The sequence below is a fragment of the Urocitellus parryii genome, chromosome 5 (genome assembly GCF_045843805.1).
Source record: "Urocitellus parryii isolate mUroPar1 chromosome 5, mUroPar1.hap1, whole genome shotgun sequence".
NCBI lineage: Eukaryota > Metazoa > Chordata > Mammalia > Rodentia > Sciuridae > Urocitellus > Urocitellus parryii.
Window position 1 is genome coordinate 152,036 of NC_135535.1, and position 20,911 is coordinate 172,946.

The window sequence follows — 20,911 nt, forward strand, 5'->3', positions numbered from 1 at the left end:
CAGAGCCTCCTTTGCAATATCACAGCTCTCTTTCTCTCTCTAGGGCACGGTAGCACACAGTCCCTAGGAAGTGTTTGGCATAAGAGCTGATCTCATGGGCACCTGGAACCTGCCAGGTGAATCAGTGACAGGCCCCTGTCCTAATTCCTGCTCACTCACAGCAATTTAGGCTTTGGGGCCATCTAGGCTCATGCTTAGTTACAAATGTCAAAATGAGGCAGGAGTATAGAGTTAAACTGGTGACAAAAGGCACTAAATGCTCTATGCTCAAGATGGATGGTCAAAAACCCTAGCCAACTGCATTCATTGTTCAAAATTAAAAAAAAAAAATCAATTGATGTAACCAGATGTGACCACAACCGAAAGTAACCAGGACTCTCATTGGAATTCACTTCCACAGTAAAAGAAACACCTGGGGCAAGACTTCACGATTTGAGACACATTTATGATCATGTGCAAAACGGTGCAGGTGGACTAAGAAATTGCAACTTAATAATGAATATTGCTATGTAACCTATAAATATGCAAATTTCTGATCCACAGCTCTGTGTTCATCCTTTGCCTTCCTTGCCCTTCTGCCAATGGGGCAGAGCCACCTCTCCTGGCTTCTCTGCTGATGAGTAATCACATCGCTATATTAATCAATATTAATCAATATAAAAATTCTTTCTAACCCTCTCTTTATTAGTCCTGTTTGATTTCATTCCTTTAGCATGAGCTAAATGACCCGCTGAGTCGGTGACAAAAGTTGAGACATTTGCTCAAATTTACCCATCAAAGAACTACAACCTGCAGCAAGCTCCTGCTCATAAGCCTGCAAAAGCTGATGGCCCTCCCTCCACGCCCCGGAACCTAGACCAGCCCGGCCCAAGGCCCCCGACCCCGACCCCGACCCCGAGTCCAGCCCCTACACACAGCAGCTGAACCTGGGAGCTCAGGAGCCGAACGCCACCTTGTGGCCGGCCGCCGCTAGGCCCTGCGCCAGCCACCCCTGCGCCGGCGGGGTCCTTCGGGCGCTCTGCCGGGCAGCCCTTCTCGGGGTCCTTGGCGCGGTTGCGTAGCAGCTGCAGGACGCTGCACACCGTCTGGCGGTGCTGCGTGAGCGGGCTGGCGGGTGGCCCCAGCGTGGCCACGGGTCCGCAGGGCGGTAGCGTCCCTGGTGTCTCCAGCCGTTGCCCTGGATCGCACGTGAGGACGGGGTCCCCCAGGGTGCCTAGGCCGGTGGGGCCCGCCCCTCGGAGGCGGTTCGAGGGCCCTGGGCGGAGGGAGGGCCTGGGAAGGGTTCTCTCAGCCGAGCGCTGAGTGCCCAGAAGTGTTTGTCGAATGCAAGAGAGCTCGTCCCCTCCATCTCGAGGACAGCATCAGCCATTGAAGGTCTTCGAGCTCACAGTCATAGGTTAGGTTTGGCTTTCGTCTAGGTCGCTGCGCCGCAGAGTGGAAGTGGAAGGAGAGAACCCTTACCGTGTTCACCAAGCATCTGCCGCTTCCCAGGCACTGCACTGAGAGGACTGCAGTGAGCAAGGCTCAGTTCCTGCTTATGCAAAGGCATTACAGTCAACTCCTGTGCACACCTTTGAACTCAGTGCGAGGTCTGCCCAGTAAGTAAGTGCGAATTAGTGCTGTTAGGTCATCATCAGACTATCATTTCTGTGTGCCTAGCTAGTTCAGGATCTTAGGAATGTTTGCAGTGCCATATTTAGGTGTGAGGGGAGTAGAACAGGCTAGAGATGATGTTATACATAGGCACTGGATGGTGGTGGTGTCTTGTATATATGGGAATGTGAAGAGCAGCAGTTGTGATGGGCAGGATTATAGTACTTGTGTTAACATGTAACTTGCCTGCAAGCCTTTCATTTCCTATTTACAGGTCTGATGGTCAATTACATGTCTGAATCTGGCAAGCATTCTCCATGTAGTTACTATTTAGGAGATGCTTGAAATTACTAGAGGTTTAAAAAATATCTCCTGTAGAAGAGGGTTTGGGGAATATCCATGTTGAGAGAGAGAGGCAGCTGCTGAATGCAACAGGATGGAAGATTAGGGGGAGGTGAGAGGTGAGAGGGCAGATAGTCAGGAATGTGGGTTAGGCATCTTTAGCTATGTAGTATATGTTATTTGGTGATGAGAACTCAGATTGTTTTTGCCTTACAATGTCTTGTACATATCATGTGGCATGGGTACTATTTTTTGTCACTGTTTGACAAGTAAGAAAACCCATATGTTGAACTTGTAAAGTTTCAGCATTGCAGGTGGGAAGTGTGGCCTGAGCTTAATTGCACTAGGAAGATAACATAGAATCTTATGAGACAAGGTTACAACCCTGAGGCCTAGCATGTGGCAGTTACATCAGTGGTAAAGGGAGAAAGATGTGTGTCCTTGGGCTCCTTTCAGATTTGGTTGAGGGTAGTTCTTATCTCTAATAGCAACCTCTTTTTGACCTTCCCAGACACTGACAAGATCATCTAGCTGGGCCTCTACAATTGAGAGCCAATGGCAGGGGATACAACCAAACCATGTGAGCTGGACCAAGAGAAATACGATGCTGATGACAATGTGAAGATCATCTGCCTAGGGGACAGTGCAGTGGGCAAGTCCAAGTATGTTGGGAGATTACGGAAAAACGACCAGGCCCAGAGTGGATCTGGGTTGTTAGAAAAGTCCTCCATAGTGGCTTCTATGGGCTGGTGAGGGAGCAGTCTTGGCTGGAACACAGGTTTACATGGAGGAACAAGGAAACCACCTCAGCAGATGTGTGTTGAGGGAGTGGGGGGTAAGTCAAAAAGAGGAAATTTGGGTATTTCCACAAGTCCTGATTGAAGGTGTAGAGCAGGTTACCCTAGAGACTACTGACGTGATCCAGGGTGAGGATGTGAAAACTGGGGAACTTCTGTATGTGGTGTATGGGCTGAGGGATTATGGGCCTGAGACAGTGGGACTGGAAAGAAGAAAGTGACAGATTGGTTAAAGGTGGTAAAGATGCTTTCTTGGAGCCACTCCTGAGGCTGAGAAGTATGGATAGCAATCACAATCAATTTACTCTATTGACTTCAGTACCTACCTGATCCACTGTGGAACCTTCTGCCTAGAGAAGTGAGGAGAGGCTTTGCAGTGAGTGCTGGCTGCCTGTCCTCATGAGATGTGCCACTTCTCATCTGTTTGGGACTGGTGAGGGCACTTGCCTGTTGTGCCTTCTCAGGATAAGGTAGCATTGTCCCTGCTTAGATGCCTGTCTTAGTCTTACCTCCCAGGAGCTCCCAGCCTACCTCACTTTCTGCCTTGGACTCCGGTAGCTGTGAATAGTTTGGTAGGGGCTTTGCTGTTTGTAGGCCATCTTCATGAATTCATGTTCCCTCTCTTCTCCACTCGATACTCTCACACTGAAGCTCTACTTTAGTATTTTTTATGGTTGCTCTGACCTCCTTAACAATGTCCTACACAACAAAAGTGAGGTGGGTTGCAGTTTAGGAAAGTTATTCAATAAGTAACAGTCCCTTTATGCCCACTGGAGTCTAGAACTGACAAAAGAGAACATGATTAGAAGGCAGGTGGGGGAGTAAATTGTCAGCTTAATAACCGATAGACATTTGGGGGAACATAACCTGGTGTGAGATCCAATGAGGTCTGCCTACTAAGTCAGTGATACCCAGCCCCCATGTTCAACTCCATCCTCACTTAAAATAGTACCAGTAAGAGTCTAAGTAGGGCTGGGGTTGTGGCTCACTGGTAGAGTGCTTGCCTGGCACATGTGAGGCACTGGCTTTGATCCTCAGCACCATATATAAATGAATAAAATAATAGTCCATTGACGACTAAAAAATATTTTTTTAAAAAAGAGTCTAAGTAATTAACAGGACATCAAAGATTACCATAGCACTAATTTCCGAAAGGTTTAGAACACACGCTAGTCCCCTTTCCCTAGCAATATCTCAGGTAAAATGTTCCACAGGTAGAGAGAGACCAGGATGGCAGCAGTATATCTGAAGAAAGGTGGGTAGGTAAGAAAAATCTTGGTTCAGTTTCAGTGGGACTCAGGAATTCTATGCAAGTTTTTAAGTATCTCTAAACCCAGGAGAATCTCTTTAAGAAACTAATTAATGGGCTAGGGTTATGGCTCAGTGGCAGAGTGTTTGCTTTGCATGTGTGAGGCACTGAGTTTGATACTCAGCACCACATATAAATAAAAAAATAAAGATCCATCAACAACTAAAAAGAAATTTTTTTAAAAGAAGCTAATTAATGCCCATATTCCTCATATCTGGGGGCATCTCTCTGTGGACAGCCTCAGTTCCAGAGGGTAGTTTTGAAACTCTAATGCCTTCTTGAAGTTTAGAGATTTAAGTGCTGGCAGCACAGATCAACAAGCCTTCTGAAAGTGTGCTTTTTTCCTCATGTGGCATATTTACTATTCTAGATGCCATTTTCCTTATGAGCACCCCAGGACTCCACTGAGTGTGGGCTCTAATGATGGCTCCCACCCCCCAGGCATCCTGGTGCTGCCTCCTGGAAAGGCGTTCCCTTCATTCCTGAGTGTGCCATCTGTTAAGAGAAGATATCCTGACAACACTTGAGCCAGCCAGCTTAAGAGGTCCCGCGTGGACCCCTTTCACTGTCCAAATGCTCAGCACTAGTCAGACCTGCTCCATGTATAAGAACCTCCTTTGTTCCCACTGATCACGGCACCTGGCCGAGTTCACTTAACATAATGCTTTCCAGGTTCATCCATGACATAGACTGTTCCTTTTATGGCAATAGTATTCCATTGTATCTACAAGCCAACTTGTTTATCTGTTCCTCCTGAAAGGCTCATGAGTTATTTGTACCTTTGGGATATTCACCATGTCTGTTGGACTCCCTGCAGTCATGTTTCCGGTATACAACTGGGAGTGACAGTGCTGTGTCACATGGTGACTCTGTGTTCAATGTTATGAGGAACTGCCAGTTTGTCCTCCACAGTAGCTGCATCATGTCACACGCCCACTGACAATGCACGGAAGTTCTGATTTCTCCACGGCCTTACCCACCTTCTTTTCCATTTCTGTGATACTAGTCATTCATCTCATTGTGGTTTTGATTTGCATTTTCCAGGACTAATGAAGCTGAGCATCCTTTGGTGTGCTTATTGATCATTTGTGTATTTACTTTAGGGAAATAGCCTATGTTTACGTTGGGTTGTTTGGGGGTTTTGTGATATTATAGGATGTCTTTATATATTCTGCTTACTAAACTCCTATCAAATATATGATTTACATATATTTTCTCTCATTCCTTGGGTTGTCTTTTTACTTTCTTGATAGTTTCCTTTGATGCACCAGAGTTTTTTAAAATTTTTAAAATTTTTATTAGTTATTGATGAACCTTTATTTATTTGTTTATATGTGGTGCTGAGAATCGAATCCAGTGCCTCACACATGCTAGGCAAGCGCGCTACCACTGAGCCACAACCCCAGCCCAAGTTTTTAAATTTTATGATTCTAATTTACCCATTTTTTTCTTTTTGAGTTTTTGATGTCATATTTAAGAAATCATTCCAAATCCGTGGACATGAAGATTTTCCCTGTATTTTCTCCTAAGAGTTTTAATAGTTTTAGCATTTTGGGTCTTTTTGTTAATTTTTGTTAAGTTTTGCTTAGGGTATGTCATAAGGGTCTACATTCTTTGCTTATTTTTGAGCACCGTTTATTAAAGAGACTGTCCTTTCCCCACTGGATGTCTTGGCATCCTTGTCAAAAATCGATTGACCACACGTGAGAGGCTTTATTTCTAGGTTCTATTTTGTTCCATTGGCCTACACATCTACACTACACTTTTGATTACTACACATTTGTAGCTTAGGTGTGAAATCAGGAAATGTCAGTCCTCTAACTCTGTTTTCCTTTTTCAAGGTTGCTTTGGCTACTTGGAATCCCTTAGATTTCCATGTGAGTTTAGGATCTATTTTCTGTTCTACAAAAGAAAAAAGACGTTTTGATTTTGAAAGAGATTGCATTGGATGTGTAAATTGCTTTGAGTGGTATTATCTACCAAGCAGTAAGTCTCCAAGTTCACAAATGCAGATGTTTTTCCATTTACTTAGGTCTGGTTTGATTTTTCAGCAACGTTTTGTAGTTTTCAATGTTGCAAGGCTTATGTCTCCTTGATTAAATTTATTTCTAAGTATTTTTTTCGTGGGATTATAAAAGGAATTATTTTCATTTCTTTCCCTGTCATTCATTGCAAGTGAATAGAAGTATAATTGCTTTTTGTGTGTCAATTTTATATTTTTCACCTTTGCTGAATTTTTATTATTATTATTATTACATATAACGGGTTTTCGGGTGTCTTTAATTGTATTTCTGCCTTTCTATTTTGGAAGAGTTTTGCTTCTTTTTCTTGCGCAGGTGTGCTGGCTGGAGTTCCCAGTACAGTGCTGAATAGAAGCATGAAGCAGGTGTCCTTGCCTTGTTCCTGATCTTGGGGAAAAGCTTAACAGTGTCCCACCATTGAGTGTGATGTCAGCTATGAGCTTTTCATATATGGCTTTACCCTGCTGAGGAATTAGACTGAAGTAAACAAAAGAATAGAAGAACTAAAATTTTAAAATAGAGAAAAAAAATCAATGAAACTGAAAGTTGGTTCTTTAGCTAGACTGACTAGGAAAAAAGAGGAAAGACAAATGTAGCTGAGGACATGAGTATTCACTTTACAGAAATGAAAATAATGTATCGAGACTATTGTGAACAACTGCGTGCCCACAAATGTAGTAACTCTTCTAGTTTACTGAGTATTTTCTCATGAAGTGATGTTTGATTTTGTCGTATCCTTTGTCTGCATCCATTGAAATGATCACCTGATTATCTTTCCTTCGTTGTACTCAGGTGATGTATTGAGTTGATCAGTTTTCTTATACTTATATTCCAAGCACAAGTCCCTCTTGGTTATGGTGCATAATCCTTTTAATGTGCTGCTAGATTTGAGTTGCTAGTATCTTGTGGTTTTTTTCTGCCTGCAGTTTTCTTTTCTTGTACCCTCATTATCTAGCTTTGATTAAGGCAATGCTGGCCTAATAGAAAAAACTAGTCAGTGTTTCCTCCTCTCTATAATTTTTGGAAGAGTTTGAGAAGGATTGCTGTAAACTCTTAAATTACTGCTGGAATTTACCAATGAAGCTATCCACTCCCTGGCTTTGCTTTTGGGTAGGTTTTTATTTTGATGCTGGATCTCACTAAGTTGCCCATCCTGGCCTTGAATTTTTTTTCCTGCCTTCCTATAGGTTACTTAGACTTTTTAAAAAATTGATTTTTATTTATCTATAGTGTTTTTGAGTGTACCTCTCTGTGTGGCTCCTGTGGTGGTGGTTTTAGGTATTAAGTTGGAGGCAACTTTCCGGTCACAGACATTACGAGTGAAGCATCGCAACCCTGCCTGCTTTTACATCCCTTTACCCTCCCTTATTTAACTGTATTAATATTTCCTTTCCATAACTGAGAGCTCTCATCAGTGTTACAATGTTTGCTTTAACCATCAAAAATAATTTGAAATTTTCAAAGGAGAGAAGACATTGTATTATATTTTCCAGTATTTTTCCTTACCTTGTTCTTTCTTCCTGATACTCTGAGGTTCCTTCTTTTATCATTTTCCTTTCTGTTTCTAGAATTTCCTTGAGCCATTCTTTTAGGGTAGCCTGCTAGAAACAAATCCTCTTCTTTCTCATTAATGTGAAACAAAGAAAGAAACAAAAACAAAAACTTAATTTCTCCTTCACTCTCAAGAATTTTCACTGCAGTTAGAATTCTGGGGGCTGGGGATGTGGCTCAAGCAGTAGCGCACTCGCCTGGCATGCGTGCGGCCCGGGTTCGATCCTCAGCACCACATACCAACAAAGATGTTGTGTCCGCCGAGAACTAAAAAACAAATATTAAAAAAAAATTCTGTCTCTGGGGCTGGGGATGTGGCTCAAGCAGTAGTGCACTTGCCTGGCATGCATGTGGCCCGGGTTCGATCCTCAGCACCACATACCAACCAACAAAGATGTTGTGTCCGCCGAGAACTAAAAAATAAATATTAAAAAAAAAATTCTCTCTCTCTCTCTCTCTCTCTCTCTCTCTCTCTCTCTCTCTCTCTCTCTCTCCCCCCCCCCCTCTCTCACTCTCTCTTTAAAAAAAAAAAAAAATAGAATTCTGGGTTGACAGTTCCTCTCTTGGAATACTTAAGAATCATGTGCCCTTTCCTGTGGCCTCAGTAGTTTATGATGAGGAATCCTCTGTCATTTAGTGTTTTTTCCCCAAAGGTAAGTAAACCCGGCTTCTCTCTCTTCCTCTCTCCCTCCTCTCCTTCTCTCTCTTCCTCCCTCCCTCCCTTTCGCCCTCTTCCTCCTTTTCTTTCTCTTTCCCATCCCTCTCCCTATCTCTCTCTGTCTCCTCCCTCCCTCCCTTTCTCTCCCTCCCTTGCTCTCTCCCCCTGCTTTCAAGGTTGTTTTTTTTTTTCTGTGTCTCTAGAGTTTAGGAGCTGACTAAGCTGTGTCCTGTTGTGGCTTTCTTTGGATTTACTTTGTTTGACATATGCTCAGCCTCTTGACTCCATAGGTTTATGTCTTTTGCCAAATTTAGGAATATTTTTAAATGATTTTTTAGTTATAGGAGGTCACAATGACTTTATTTTTTTCATGCAGTGCTGAGGATCAAACCTAGTGCCTCCCCGATGCTAAGCAAGAGCCCTACCACTGATGCATAACCCCTACCCAAAATTTAGGAATTTTTAAAATGTTATTTCTTCTATTTTCCAGTCTGGTCTTCTTTTTCCTTTCCTTTGGAGGTTTCAGTGACAAACATATCATTTTTTGTTCACAGGTCCCCTAGGACCTGTTCCCTTTTTCCACTCTACTTTTTCACTATTGTCCATAGTGAGGGATTTTTTTTTCTGTGTTCTAAAGTAAAGTTTTGTTTTGTTTTGTTGTAGTTGGACAGAATGCCTTTATTTTATTTGTTTTTACTTTTATGTGGTTTTAAAGATTGAAACTAGTGCCTCACACATGCTAGGCAAACATTCTACCACTAAGCCACAACCCTAGCCCCAGTAATTCTTAACATAAGTTATCTATAAGTGGTTTTATATGTTTGATTATCTTTCAATTCTAACATACAGAAATGGTTAAATTTTTTAAAAAATAGTTGTGTTAATTGTGATATAATCTTAATTATATCTTTTGGGGAAGGGTGGCTGGCTTTCTTTTTTTTCTTTTTTTTTTTCAGTTGGTGGTCAGTTATTTGAAAGCCAGAAAAGGATTCAGAGACTGGGGATCTGTATTAAGCTTATTGACTGTGCCCACCACATTCACGTGTTGGGAGGGTGCCTGAGCCCTACTGCACCTCTGCTCTTCCCTAAACATTGGGGATACAGCAGCAAGATACAAACTTGAGAACTACTCTGGTCCGTAATCCATTCTGATTGAGGGGGAATAAAATTACTAGCACCTCAGCTGCTGTTATGTACAAGGTAGAAAGGGAGGAAGGAATGCAAAATGTATTAAACAAAGTCCTCAGGGTCAATCTCACTGCTTGAGTGATGTTTGAGCAAAGTCCTCAGGACCTCCAGAATCTTGGGGAAGTGGCTCTTGAGTGGAGGATACAGTCTTCCTGGCCTCAGTTTCCCTGTACATAAAACAGTGTGCTGAAGTAGAAACCATGGATCCGAGAGCTTCACATGGACTGATCTTATGGTGACACAAGTCCTTATTGGGAACTTCACCTAGAAACCATGTGGGTGGAAGTTGGCAGGAGAGGTTGTCAGCCTGGGGGTAATAAAGTAGGGACAAGAAAAGGACACTGCCTGATGACTGCCTTAAATACTCCCTTACAGACTCATGGAGAGATTTCTCATGAATGGATTGTATCCTTCAAGTCTGGAGATGCCCCTTGTTCCTGCGACTCTTCCCACTCTGATGCATCTCCACCTCCTCCACCAGGGAAGAGTGGTGGGCAAATGAATGCCTGGCTTTTTCTCATTGCCTGCTCACTGGGTAACCTGCATGCCCTCACAGGATAGGTGCATTCGGGTTTGGAACTTGCTCATATTTGGCTTTATTTTGTATTAGGAAGGCAGTAAGAATGGCTGACAACACCTGATATGGATCAAATGCTTGGGTTCAGATCCTTCTTGGGCAGGTCCCTTAAAACCTCTGACCTGAGAGATCAGGCCCCATAATAAGTCTCTGATAGGAATGAACTTCGTAGTATATAACCTTCTGTCTTCCCCACTTCCCATGAATTGTTGCATTGTTTATTTTGGAATGAGGCCCTCCCTGTAACGCCCAGGTGAGCCCACTCAGAACCAAGAGTGAGAAGACCTCCAGAGCCTGTTGCTCCCTGACCTGGCACTGTGTAGCTGAAGGCAGTTGCTCTGGAATCTTAGTTTTTTGTCCACCTCATAGCCAGTGCTCCTCTCCACCCAGCCTAACTGCTGGCTCTGAAAGTTACAGCATCCAGCATCTTTGTGCTTCAGGAGGCATTATGCCCCAGGCTTTTTGTTAGGGTTACACACGTAGGCAAACTTCAATTTATAAACAGCTTATCAGCTGTCTGATTTGTGGGCACTTTTTTCCATGGAACAGCCATGTTGCTGCCTAGGGCTAGGGTTTCCTTTCTAGGCTACACGGGTTCTGTCCATGCAGAAGGCATCCACAGTTGCATTTTCAGCTCCATGGTGCCACTTATGACAGCTTCTCTGATATCCTGGCCCAGGCTTACTTCAGAGCTAGATGGCCAGAGCATACTCCCAACCCCTGCTGTCCTCACCCTTCCATTGGACCATGTGCCAGTGAGAGCCTCATTCTCCATCTCCAAAATTCATTCATTTAAAATATAAGTAACCAAAAAGAAAAGAAGGGAGAGGGCCCATTCCATCATCCCAAACACCAAATATCTCCCTCCCTGCCTGCCCCTTCTTTAGCTCCCATTATTCATCTTTGCTCCTTAACCTGAGTGCAGCCAGCCACAGCAGCTGTCCACATATGCTCTGACTCTGTACAAGCACACGGCCACCGTGGATGGCAAGACCATTCTCGTGGGTGAGCAGCATAGGCCCAGGCCACACTGAGCCTCAAAGGGAAGGAAGTGGGAGAGGAAGAGAGGTTTGAGGAGGTCCAGGGAGGGATTCAGGGAGGGAGGAGGTGTGGGAGCCAGGGAGGGAGGAAGGAACACACAGGGACACAGTGCCTCTAACCCCAGCATCAGGCCAGAAGCAGCATACAGAGGAAGATGCAGACAGGTGAACGTTGGGATTCTGTGCCTGCCAAAGGAGAGAGGAACACAGAGGCCTTGACAAGGCAGTAGCTTTCCTCATTCAGGGTTTCTCCTTCAGCCAGTGTTAAGAAATAGCAAATGTGGCCTGAGCGCCCTCTCCCATGTGGAGTTTGACCTTCCATGAGGTCATGGCCTCTCCCTTGGCCAGGCCACTCCTCCTGCCTGACTATTCACCACCTGTGTTCATGGCACTGGAATTTGAAACTTTGGAGGACCCTGCATCTTGAATGTGGGGATGAAGGGCACCTACCTTTCCTCTTGTGGGTCTTCCTGTCTACATTATCCCTCCTCCGGGCCCCTGGCCCTGTGTCCCCTCGACACACACACACGCCAGTGTACACATACCTCTCAGCACACCCAGTACGTGTCCTGAGAACATAGGGAGCTGTCTGAAGGTTCTTCCTTCCCACGTGCCCCCCGTGCACTTATACACGACACTTGCCACATGTGTGGTGTTTCTGCGTGCAGATACCTGTGCAGAAATGTTTGGGGCCTGGGGGGTCTGCTCTCCAGCCCCATCAGGCAGTCAGAGTTGTGTTCATGTTACAGACTTTTGGGACACAGCAGGCCAGGAGCGCTTCCAGAGCATGCATGCTTCCTACTACCACAAGGCCCACGCCTGCATCATGGTATGAGACCAGCTGGGGAGTAGACAAAGGCTCTGGGCTGTTCTGCCCTGAGGGGGAAGGGAGCGAGGGGCTCAGCAGTCCTGGGCCCTCCTAACCAAGCTGGTTCCTGTGGGAGAGGGGATCGGAACCTCCTGGATGCTTCAGAGCACACATGCTTCCTGGAGTTTCCAAGTGAGATATGCCAGGTAAGCTTGCCTCAGGTGGGAATGGGTAGAGGAAAGGTGAAGAACTTTGATTCCAGGGTGAGCAGCACCCTCAGGGCTCCCGTAGCTTTTTGTACCACCCAGCCTTCCAGCCCTGCCTTCCACTTAGTGGCTACCTGTAGTATGCACAGACTCACCCTCAGCCTGAGTGGCTATCACTTACCCATAAGGAGCAGCAACAGAGGACACGCAGAAGGAGTTGGTCACCCTCCCTCTCCCTTCAGCTCCTCCCCAGTTCACAGCCACCCCTGGTGTTGTCATTGGAGGTTCTCTTTCCCCTGTGCACCCACTTCTGGCACGTGGGCTCTGTGCTGTGCGCATGCAGGTGCCAGTGGGCAAAGACCCAAATGCTGCTGCAGGAGCCTAGCAGCTGGCCACACTGTGGTGAGAACAGGAGTCTCCTCTCCTGCCCTCTGGTAAGAAAGGGCTTGTCACCAGACTCCTCCTGCAGTGCCTTAGGTACAGAACCTTTAGGATTTCCTAGAGTTTTAATCCTGATAACTAATGGTACTAAACAAGAATGGTGCCAAAGTCTGTCTGTCAAGAACCCAGAAGTTTACTTCTAGCTGTTGAGAGCCACAAACAAGTCAAGATGGCGCCTGGCACTTTGCCAGGAGGAGTGATTTGAGAAGTAATGCCAGCGAGACATGAAGATGATGTTAATTGAGTTAACGAGCCATTAAGATGATAGAGATTCCTTATTGGCTAATTGCTGTATCTGGATGATGTTAATTGAAACAAGCTGTGTATAGTCAGTTAAGTGTATATATACCTCTGCTGTCCTACAATAAGGCAGCTCCCGCTGTATCAACCTTCACAAGTTGCTTGTCACTCCCCCCCCCCCCCCCCCCCGTTATTTTGCCCAGCCCAGCTGGACTGCGGCACCTAGCCATCTCAGCTTCAGTCCTCTCACTTCTCTCTCTGGAAGTAGCCTTCTGCTTGTGGCACATCATTGGCTCCTCTCAGACCCTCTTCTAAGGGTGTTGGCCTGGGCTCCCACTCTGTGGCACATGCTCACACTTCACTGAGTCACCTAGGTGGAGTACAGAGATGTCGACATACCAGAACTGTCTTCTGTATCTTTTGCAGGTGTTTGATGTGCAGAGGAGAGTCACCTATAAAAACCTGAGTACCTGGTATGCAGAGCTTCGGGAATTCAGGCCAGAGATCCCATGCATCGTGGTAGCCAACAAAATTGATGGTGGGCCATCCCTGCACCTGGGTGACAGTGATGCATGGGACCCATCTCCATGTTTCCTCTCCTCTCCTAGGGCAGGCAGCCGTCAGCAGTTTGTCCTCCCTTCCCAGTAAGGATGTCAGCTGAGCCATCCTTGCCCTCTTCCTAAGACACAGAGGATACAACCCTGATCACCTCTGCCCCACTTTGTGGCACAGGGCCCCCACTGACCCTCCAGTCCCCTCTCCTTTCCCCTGGACAGACAGGCCAATGCCCTACTTCTCTCTGCAGCAGATATAAATGTGACCCAAAAAAGCTTCAATTTTGCCAGGAAGTTCTCTCTGCCCCTGTACTTTGTCTCAGCTGCTGATGGTACCAATGTCGTGAAGGTAATGGGAGTCTACCAAAGCAATCCAATGACGGGGCTGGAAGAGTCAGGTGGCAGTCACAGGGAGGCTGGGAAGGAAAGGGATGAGAGGACAGGGCCAGTGAGTGTGCACATGTGCAGGGAAGGGAGGATGTGGTGGCCTGGGCTTGATGAGGCACAAATGCATTGGCCTTGCATGGGTTGGGGTTAGGAGAATTTGAGGATGAGTTGGCCGATGGTAGGGTTGGGTTTAAGGCCTTCCTGCCCACTGCCACACTTTGCTTCCATCTCCATCCCCTCCAGCTCTTCAATGATGCAATTCGATTAGCTGTATCTTACAAACAGAATTCCCAGGACTTCATGGACGAGGTTTTGCAGGAGCTTGAGGTAGGTCAGGCCAAGTTTTGAGTGGGATAGACAAAGCAGGCCTTCTTTCAAAGATGTGGAATATAACACAATATAGTGGCTTTTGATTGTCTTTAAATGTATCAGAACCACAGCTGGGCAAATGCAGGGCCAGGCCTCACCTGTGACCTTGTTCACAGAACTTCAAGTTGGAGCAGAAAGAGGAAGATGCACCCGACCAAGACCAGAGTAGCAGGATCGAAAACCCATCCCCCTCCTGATCGGAGGGCTGCCTCTCATGGCTGACTTGGGGATGGGGGGGGGGGGCTTTGGGAATACCCCTCCAGCTCTGAATGGAAAATCTCCTGGCCACCCCTGCTCAGCCTCCCGTAAACTCGCCCTATAACAGGATGAGACTAGCAATAGCATCCTGGTCAGGTAGGAGGTCCCCCAGACCTGCTTGCAACAGAATTAGGGATTGGTGTCTTTCATACCTCCCATCCCACCCTGAGCCGGCCAGTGGAAGGAACCAGAAAACATAATTGTGTGTCTCTTCACAGTAAACACACATTTAGGTGGTTCTTGTTTTTTGTTTTTTCTTCCCCAAATTGGCCTCAGGGAATGTACCTTGCATTTCTTACAAGAGAATGATTGCTATTCCCTGATTACCCCAGGCCCCCACTGCAAATGTGTAAGGCCTTGTCCTTTTTCCCCTCTAGTCTCCTCAGTCAACTTTTTAAAAGATGTGTTTGAACAGACAGCTATTCATTCCAAGTTTTTGAGCACCTAAAAATTTCAGGAGCTCTTGTAGGTCAGGCCAAAGTCACAGGAACAGGTTTGCCATTAAAATTAAATAATAGCAGGTAACAAGTCTAGCCATATTTGGTCATATAAATACACAAAGGAAAGTAAACAGTACTGGCTGTAAACAGCCAGACCATGAGAATACCTATTTGGATTATAAGAAAGCGACTTTCAGAACTGCTCCCTTTGAAGCCTCTCTATCAGCTTGGGAGTTATTCCTTCATTTCTCCAGGACAAATGAGACCTTGTGCCTCCCAGGGGTGGCCGAGGACTGCAGAGGAAGAGCTGTTCAGCTGCCTTTGAGCCATACCCGTGTCCAAGGCTTGCTAGTGTGCTTTAAGGATCATCTTGGGCATCATTTGCATTGGGGTCTTTAATTTATTGTCTGTATTATTTCTGTTTTTACATTAAAGATTGAATTACCAAAAAAAAGTATACGTGTGTGCTTTATGGATCTGAGCAAAAAGACAAAACATATTATCAACCAATGAATGAGGGGAGTCTTTCCTTGGTCTGCCATGTCAACTTTTGACCAACTGTAAAGGAGACCATTTCAGTGGAATGCGGTATTTTTAAAAGAATAGGTATTGATTTGGGAGCTTGAGAATAAACGTGTTTCCCCTTTAAGTAATTTGTACATGTTCAACTTAGATTTCAACTGCTCAGGAGTTTTCATGAGGTGGAATTTTTTTATTATTTAGTTATTATAAATGACTAATAATTTGAGGGCTGGTTCGTTTTTCGCTGTGCTGGGGAACAAATTCAGGGCTACAAACTTCTTGTTGAGGTAGACTTCACACACAAATGGATTCACTGTCAGTACTGACTTTGTGAAGCTGCTTTGTATCGGGCTTTCCAGAAGCAGACCCTGGGAGGGCAATTGTTCCATGGCTCACTAAGAAACCAGGGAGAGGAGTGGGGAGGTTGGGAGGCAAGAAGCTGAGCCAGGTTGTGGTCTCAGTGGAGGCCAACTTCAACCCTCCTCCCATCCCGGGGAAGCACTGTGGGCCAGACTGCCTGGGAATTGGTCCCGCCTCAAGGCCAGGCTCTCCTGAGCCAGTCAGCCAGTCTCCAGGGCAAGTGGTTCCTGTTTGAGTTAGGGCCCCTCTGGGGAAAGGGCAGCTGTGGGTTTATCCGTCAATGCTGAGCACCCATCCTCAGCCACTCACCCTCTGTTGCTTCTTAGGCAGTTCATCTCATCCAGGCCGAGCCTCTCCAACATCCCGACCAGTCCTAACTTCTGGGGAAATGTCCAAGCGGAGAGTCAGGGAAACCAGAGCCCTGCTGCTGCAGTTGGACCCTCTTGAAGAGAGCAACATCCTCCCCCTTTTCCACCACCACCAGACTCTGTCTGGCTAGCACTTCTGCCAGTCTAGGTGGTTTGCCTTGTATGGATCCTGCTCCTCTTGACTGAGGGGCCTAAGCCATTTTGAGACAGTAGTTGCACTTAGAGCTGGATGTGTGAGTACCAAGGTCGCAGGGTCACATGAGTACAAGTGCATGCTATCTGCCTCCATTATATAGCAACATCCTTCCTCCGGGTGAAGATTGGTGACCTCCTTCCAGAACACTAACTCCTTTCTCTGCTTGCCAGTTTCCTAGCACGTTCAGTGTTGAGGAAGCGGCTCGGGCTTTATATTGTGATACTCTTACTCTGTCACTTGATGGAAATCACCTCCCCTACCAAGACCTCCACTCAGTGCCTGCAGTTGCAGACCAGAACCACAGATTCCCTGGGTGTGTCATTAAGGGATGGTGAGCAGGGCACTCCCATCTCCATCCCTGGCTACTAGATACAGGACACGAAATCCTACACAGATCGTTGAGCTGCATACCACATTCTGAAGGGCCTGTTGTGGTTAGAATAGAAGATGTCCCCAAAGCTTGTGTGAGAGAAAATGCAAGAATGGGTTAGGAGAACCTTAACCTAATCAGTGGATTAACTGGGTGGTAACTGCAGGCAGGTAGGTGTGACTGAAGGAGGTGGATCACTGGGAGGATGCCTTTAGGGTATATATTTTGTCCCTTGTGAGAGAGCTCTCTGTGCTTCCTGATTGCCATGTCCTGAACTGCTTTCCTCTATCATGCCCTTCTGCCTTGATATTCTGTCTCCTCTCAGGCCAAGAGTAATGCAACTGGCCATCTATGGGCTGACTCCTCTGAAATAGTAGGCCCAAATAAACTTTCCCTCCTCTAAAATGGTTGTCAGGTCTTTTGGTCATAATGGCAAAAAAAGCTGATTAAAACACTTTGTATTTACTTATTTATCAATTGACAGGTAATTTTATATATTTACAGTTCTGCAGACTGTTGTGCACCTGACCTCTTTGGTCCTGCTCTTCTCAGGCCCCCTAACAACCAGCTGAGCCTAAAAATCTAGGAATACCCTAACTCAAGCCACTTCCCTCTACACAGTGCATGGCCTCTTGCATTGCCAAAAGCTCTGACTAAGGGGAAGATTTCCCCTTACCATCATCTTTCAGAATCATCATCCCGAAGGGCACAGCAGTCCATTTGTGGCAGTTACATACTGAGCTAACAGACCAGTAAATCTCTAAATTTTACCAGTGTGGCAGGCTCCAGAATATTTGTAGGGCTGACCTTCCACCCTCTGGAGTACACACAGCTTATCAAGGCATCTGGAATAATTAGATCCCCAGGCCCCATTATGCAGCTATCAATATAGTGAATGGAAATGATGTTCTATGGGAGATCAAGGTGGTCCAGTTACCTTCAGAGTAGCAGAATTATCATAGCCTTGGGCAGAGCCAAGAACATGCACAATTACACAGCTCTTGATCCTAAGTGAATGCAACCGCTTGTCCTTTCTGGAAAATAATGCATTTTGGGGGAGCAATAATCACAGTCCATATTTCCAAGTTTCTGTTATTCCACTCCAGTAAAGACACCAAATCCTGCACAACAGCTGTAATGAGGCTACTTCTTTGTTAAGTTTTAGGGAGTCCACTCTCATCCTCTATGAGTCAACCACTTCTAGTAGGGGTCAAATTACATGAATAAATTATATATAGAATCCTACTACCCATAAATCATTTTAAAATAATTCACATTAAAATTTAAAAATTCACATAGCATTAAATCAAAAGTTCCATGCATATAACACAGTCACAATATTGTATAACCATCACCTCTGATTCCAAAATATTTCCATCACTTCAAAATGAACACCTTACTATTTAATCTGTGTTCTGTCTCTGGATTTGTATATTCTGGATATTTCATATAAAAGGGATCACACAATGTGTGACTTTTCGTATCTGGCTTATTCCACTTAGCACACTGCTTTCAAGATTCACCCACATAACATGTTCTTCCTTCCTTTTTGTGTCTGGTTCATATCCTATCATATAACAATGTGTTATAGGATTTATCTAGTCATCTGTTGGTGGACATTTGAGCTGTTTCCAATCTTTATCTATTAAAAATAGTGGTGCTAAGAACACCCATGAACATGGACTTGCATGAGTACCAGAATTCAGTTCCTTCAGGTGTCTTAGTCTACTCATTCTATTACAACAAAATATCACAAACTGGTGGCTAACAATAGAATCTTATTTTTCTCACAGTTCTGGAGGCTGAGAAGTCTTTTGAGATCAAGGTACCAACAAGGTAGGTGTCATTCTGAGGCCTCTTCTCCTGGCTGGTGGCACCCCTGTGTGCTCATGATCTCTGTTCATGCAAGCAAAGAGAGAGATCCTCTCTCTTCCTCTCTTCAGAAGGCCACACATTCTGTTGGATTAGGACCGCCTATGATCGCGTGACCCTTATTGCCTCTGAAAGGCCCATCTCAAAATATTGTTACCTGGGGAGTTAAGCTTCATTCTATGAATTTGGGATGGAGTAGGGGACACAATTAAGTCTATAGCAAGATGTGTATCTAGGAATGGAATTACTGCTGGGGTTGTGGCTCAGCGGTAGAGCACCCACCTAGCACGTATGGGGCCCTGGGTTCGATCCTCAGCACCACATAAGAATAAAGGTATTCTAACTACAACTAAAAACATATTAGAAAAAAAAGAATAGAATTACCAGGTCATGTGATAATTCTATATTTAGCCTTGTGAGAAACTGCCAAACTGCTTTGTGTAGTGGAACCACCATTTCAAAGTCCCAACAGGCATCTACTTTTACAGAGCCTCTCTGGTAGTTCCATGCCCCATTGGTGTGTATGTGCTGGTGTTTTAACATGAACATTACAGTTCTAACACTGCTCTTTTGCCCTTTCACATGTGTCTTTATTCCCTTTATGTTCATCATAAGAGAAACTTCCTTGTGGCAGGTACATTTTAGAAAGTTTTGAGTTTTTAATTAACATATGAAGTTTTTTAAATCTTGATTTTTTTCTATGGATATTTTTTTACTATAACATGATGGGTTTAATTTAACAGGTGAAACAACATGTTAACTATATGATATAGTTCATATTTAATTCATAGTTGTTTGAACATGTTTTAATTTTTAAATATACCTAAGATGTGACAATATACTAATATATAGTATTGAGCAGTGACATATCAGAAAAAATGAACAAATAAGGAGATTTTCATCAGTGGCCATTCATTATTTTGCTTTTTGGAACATGGGTCTTCTTTGAGTTTTGAATATGCTGGTGAATCTAATTTCTTAACTTCCTCAATATCACCAGGAATTGTTGGAATAAGTGACTCTAAATAGAAAAGTATTTTTCTGGCATAAAGTAGCCAATGATGACCACACTGAGGATTTCAGATTCCTCTTGGAGGGTCTGCACTGTGAGTTTCCATGGACCTCTTCACGTTCTCATGGCATAGCTCCACACCATGCTCACTTTCAACACAGGTCCAAAGCTCAGTCAACAGTGGTGGATGCATCTGCTGGAAGATTACCTGCAACTTATTTGAGAAAGGAAGATGTGAATACACCCCGCTGCGTGGAGCTGCATGACTCGCTGCAGAACTTATCAGGGACCCCATGAGGCCACCCTCACAGGTCCTCTGCTATCTGCAAGCCTGGATGCCAGCAGAAGTCCAGCTAGTTGCCACTATGGGTATACTATCTTGTACTTTCCGTCACTTATTTCTTTATGCCTGCATTCTTTTGTGTTTAGTTGATTTTTGTGGTATAACTTTTTTCAATTATTTTATGGTACTAATATATAAATAACACAAGGTTTACTGTTTTTAAGCATAAAATTTAATGGCATTAGCTACACCCATGATTTTCTGTAACCATCTACCACTCTCTATTTCATAACTTTTTCATGACTCCAAACAGAAACTGTAACTGTTAAGCATGAGCCTCTCATGAGCAATGGTAACTTTTCTACTTTCTGTCTCTATGAATGTTCTAATTTTAATGCCTAATTGTGGGGACAGGTGCATGGAGTACTGCATACATGGCAGACGTTAAGGGCATCTGAGTGGCAGGCCACTCCCCTCATGCTAGGTGCATGAGCGGCAGGATGCTTACACTGTAGGCAGCCAGGACATGAGGCCATCTGTTGCAGTCCCTCCGCTTGCTCTAAGGCCCTCTCCTTGATTGGTCGTTGCAAGGTCAGTTAGCAAGAAATTCAAGTATTTTGTGAAGGATTTTTACAAATACATTTATGAGTTACTTGCTGTAGCTTTCTTTTCTAGTAGTATCCTTGTCTGGCTTTGGTATCAAAATAATGCTGATCTCATAGTGTGAGTTAGAAGGTATTCTTTTCTTTTTCATCTTTTGCAAGAGTTTGAGGATTGGTATTTAGTCTTTAAGTGTTGGATAGATTTCACAAGTGCCACTATCCAGCCATCTGGTCTGGGTTTTTTTTGAAAGGTGTCTAAGTACTGACTCAGCCTCTCCTGTTACAGGTCTATTAAGATTTATTCAGATTTTTTCTCTTTTTTTCCATCTCATTTAGGTGGATTATCCCATTTATTGACCTTCAATTATCCATAATATTCTCTTATGGTTCTTATTGTTTCTATAAAAATTGATAGTGATGTTTCCACTCTCATCTTTATTTTGGTAATTTGGGTCTTCTCTCTTTTACTGTTAGTCAATATAGCTAAAAGGGTGTCAATTTGTTGTTCTTTTCAAAGAACCAACATTGGTGTCTTTGACTATTATTT

General features: G+C 44.5%; 1 protein-coding gene across 4 annotated transcripts; it reads left to right on the forward strand.

Moving 5' to 3' along the window:
* The first annotated feature begins 1,075 nt into the window (after nt 1–1,075).
* Nucleotides 1,076–15,185, forward strand: Rabl2b (RAB, member of RAS oncogene family like 2B). 4 transcript variants are annotated; one of them, XM_026381730.2, is made up of 10 exons: nt 1,076–1,188; nt 1,419–1,602; nt 2,447–2,597; nt 9,835–9,864; nt 10,962–11,041; nt 11,826–11,905; nt 13,198–13,309; nt 13,577–13,674; nt 13,956–14,039; nt 14,198–15,185. In XM_026381730.2, exons 3-10 carry the CDS (start codon nt 2,491–2,493, stop codon nt 14,276–14,278), a joined length of 672 nt encoding a protein of 223 aa, XP_026237515.1. In that variant the 5' UTR covers nt 1,076–1,188; nt 1,419–1,602; nt 2,447–2,490; the 3' UTR covers nt 14,279–15,185. The 4 variants fall into 4 exon arrangements, with proteins under 4 accessions (XP_026237515.1, XP_026237517.1, XP_026237516.1 ...); XM_026381732.2 differs by having other exon boundaries at nt 13,580–13,674; XM_026381731.2 differs by having other exon boundaries at nt 1,419–1,598.
* The last annotated feature ends 5,726 nt before the right edge of the window (nt 15,186–20,911 follow it).

Bases quoted from the DNA above. Each gene is read 5' to 3' on its own strand.
- Rabl2b (XM_026381730.2), top strand. From the start codon at position 2,491: ATGGCAGGGGATACAACCAAACCATGTGAGCTGGACCAAGAGAAATAC. The intron at 2,598-9,834 runs GTATGTTGGGAG...ACTCCCTTACAG, and splicing joins AGTGCAGTGGGCAAGTCCAA to ACTCATGGAGAGATTTCTCA. The intron at 11,906-13,197 runs GTATGAGACCAG...TATCTTTTGCAG, and splicing joins AGGCCCACGCCTGCATCATG to GTGTTTGATGTGCAGAGGAG.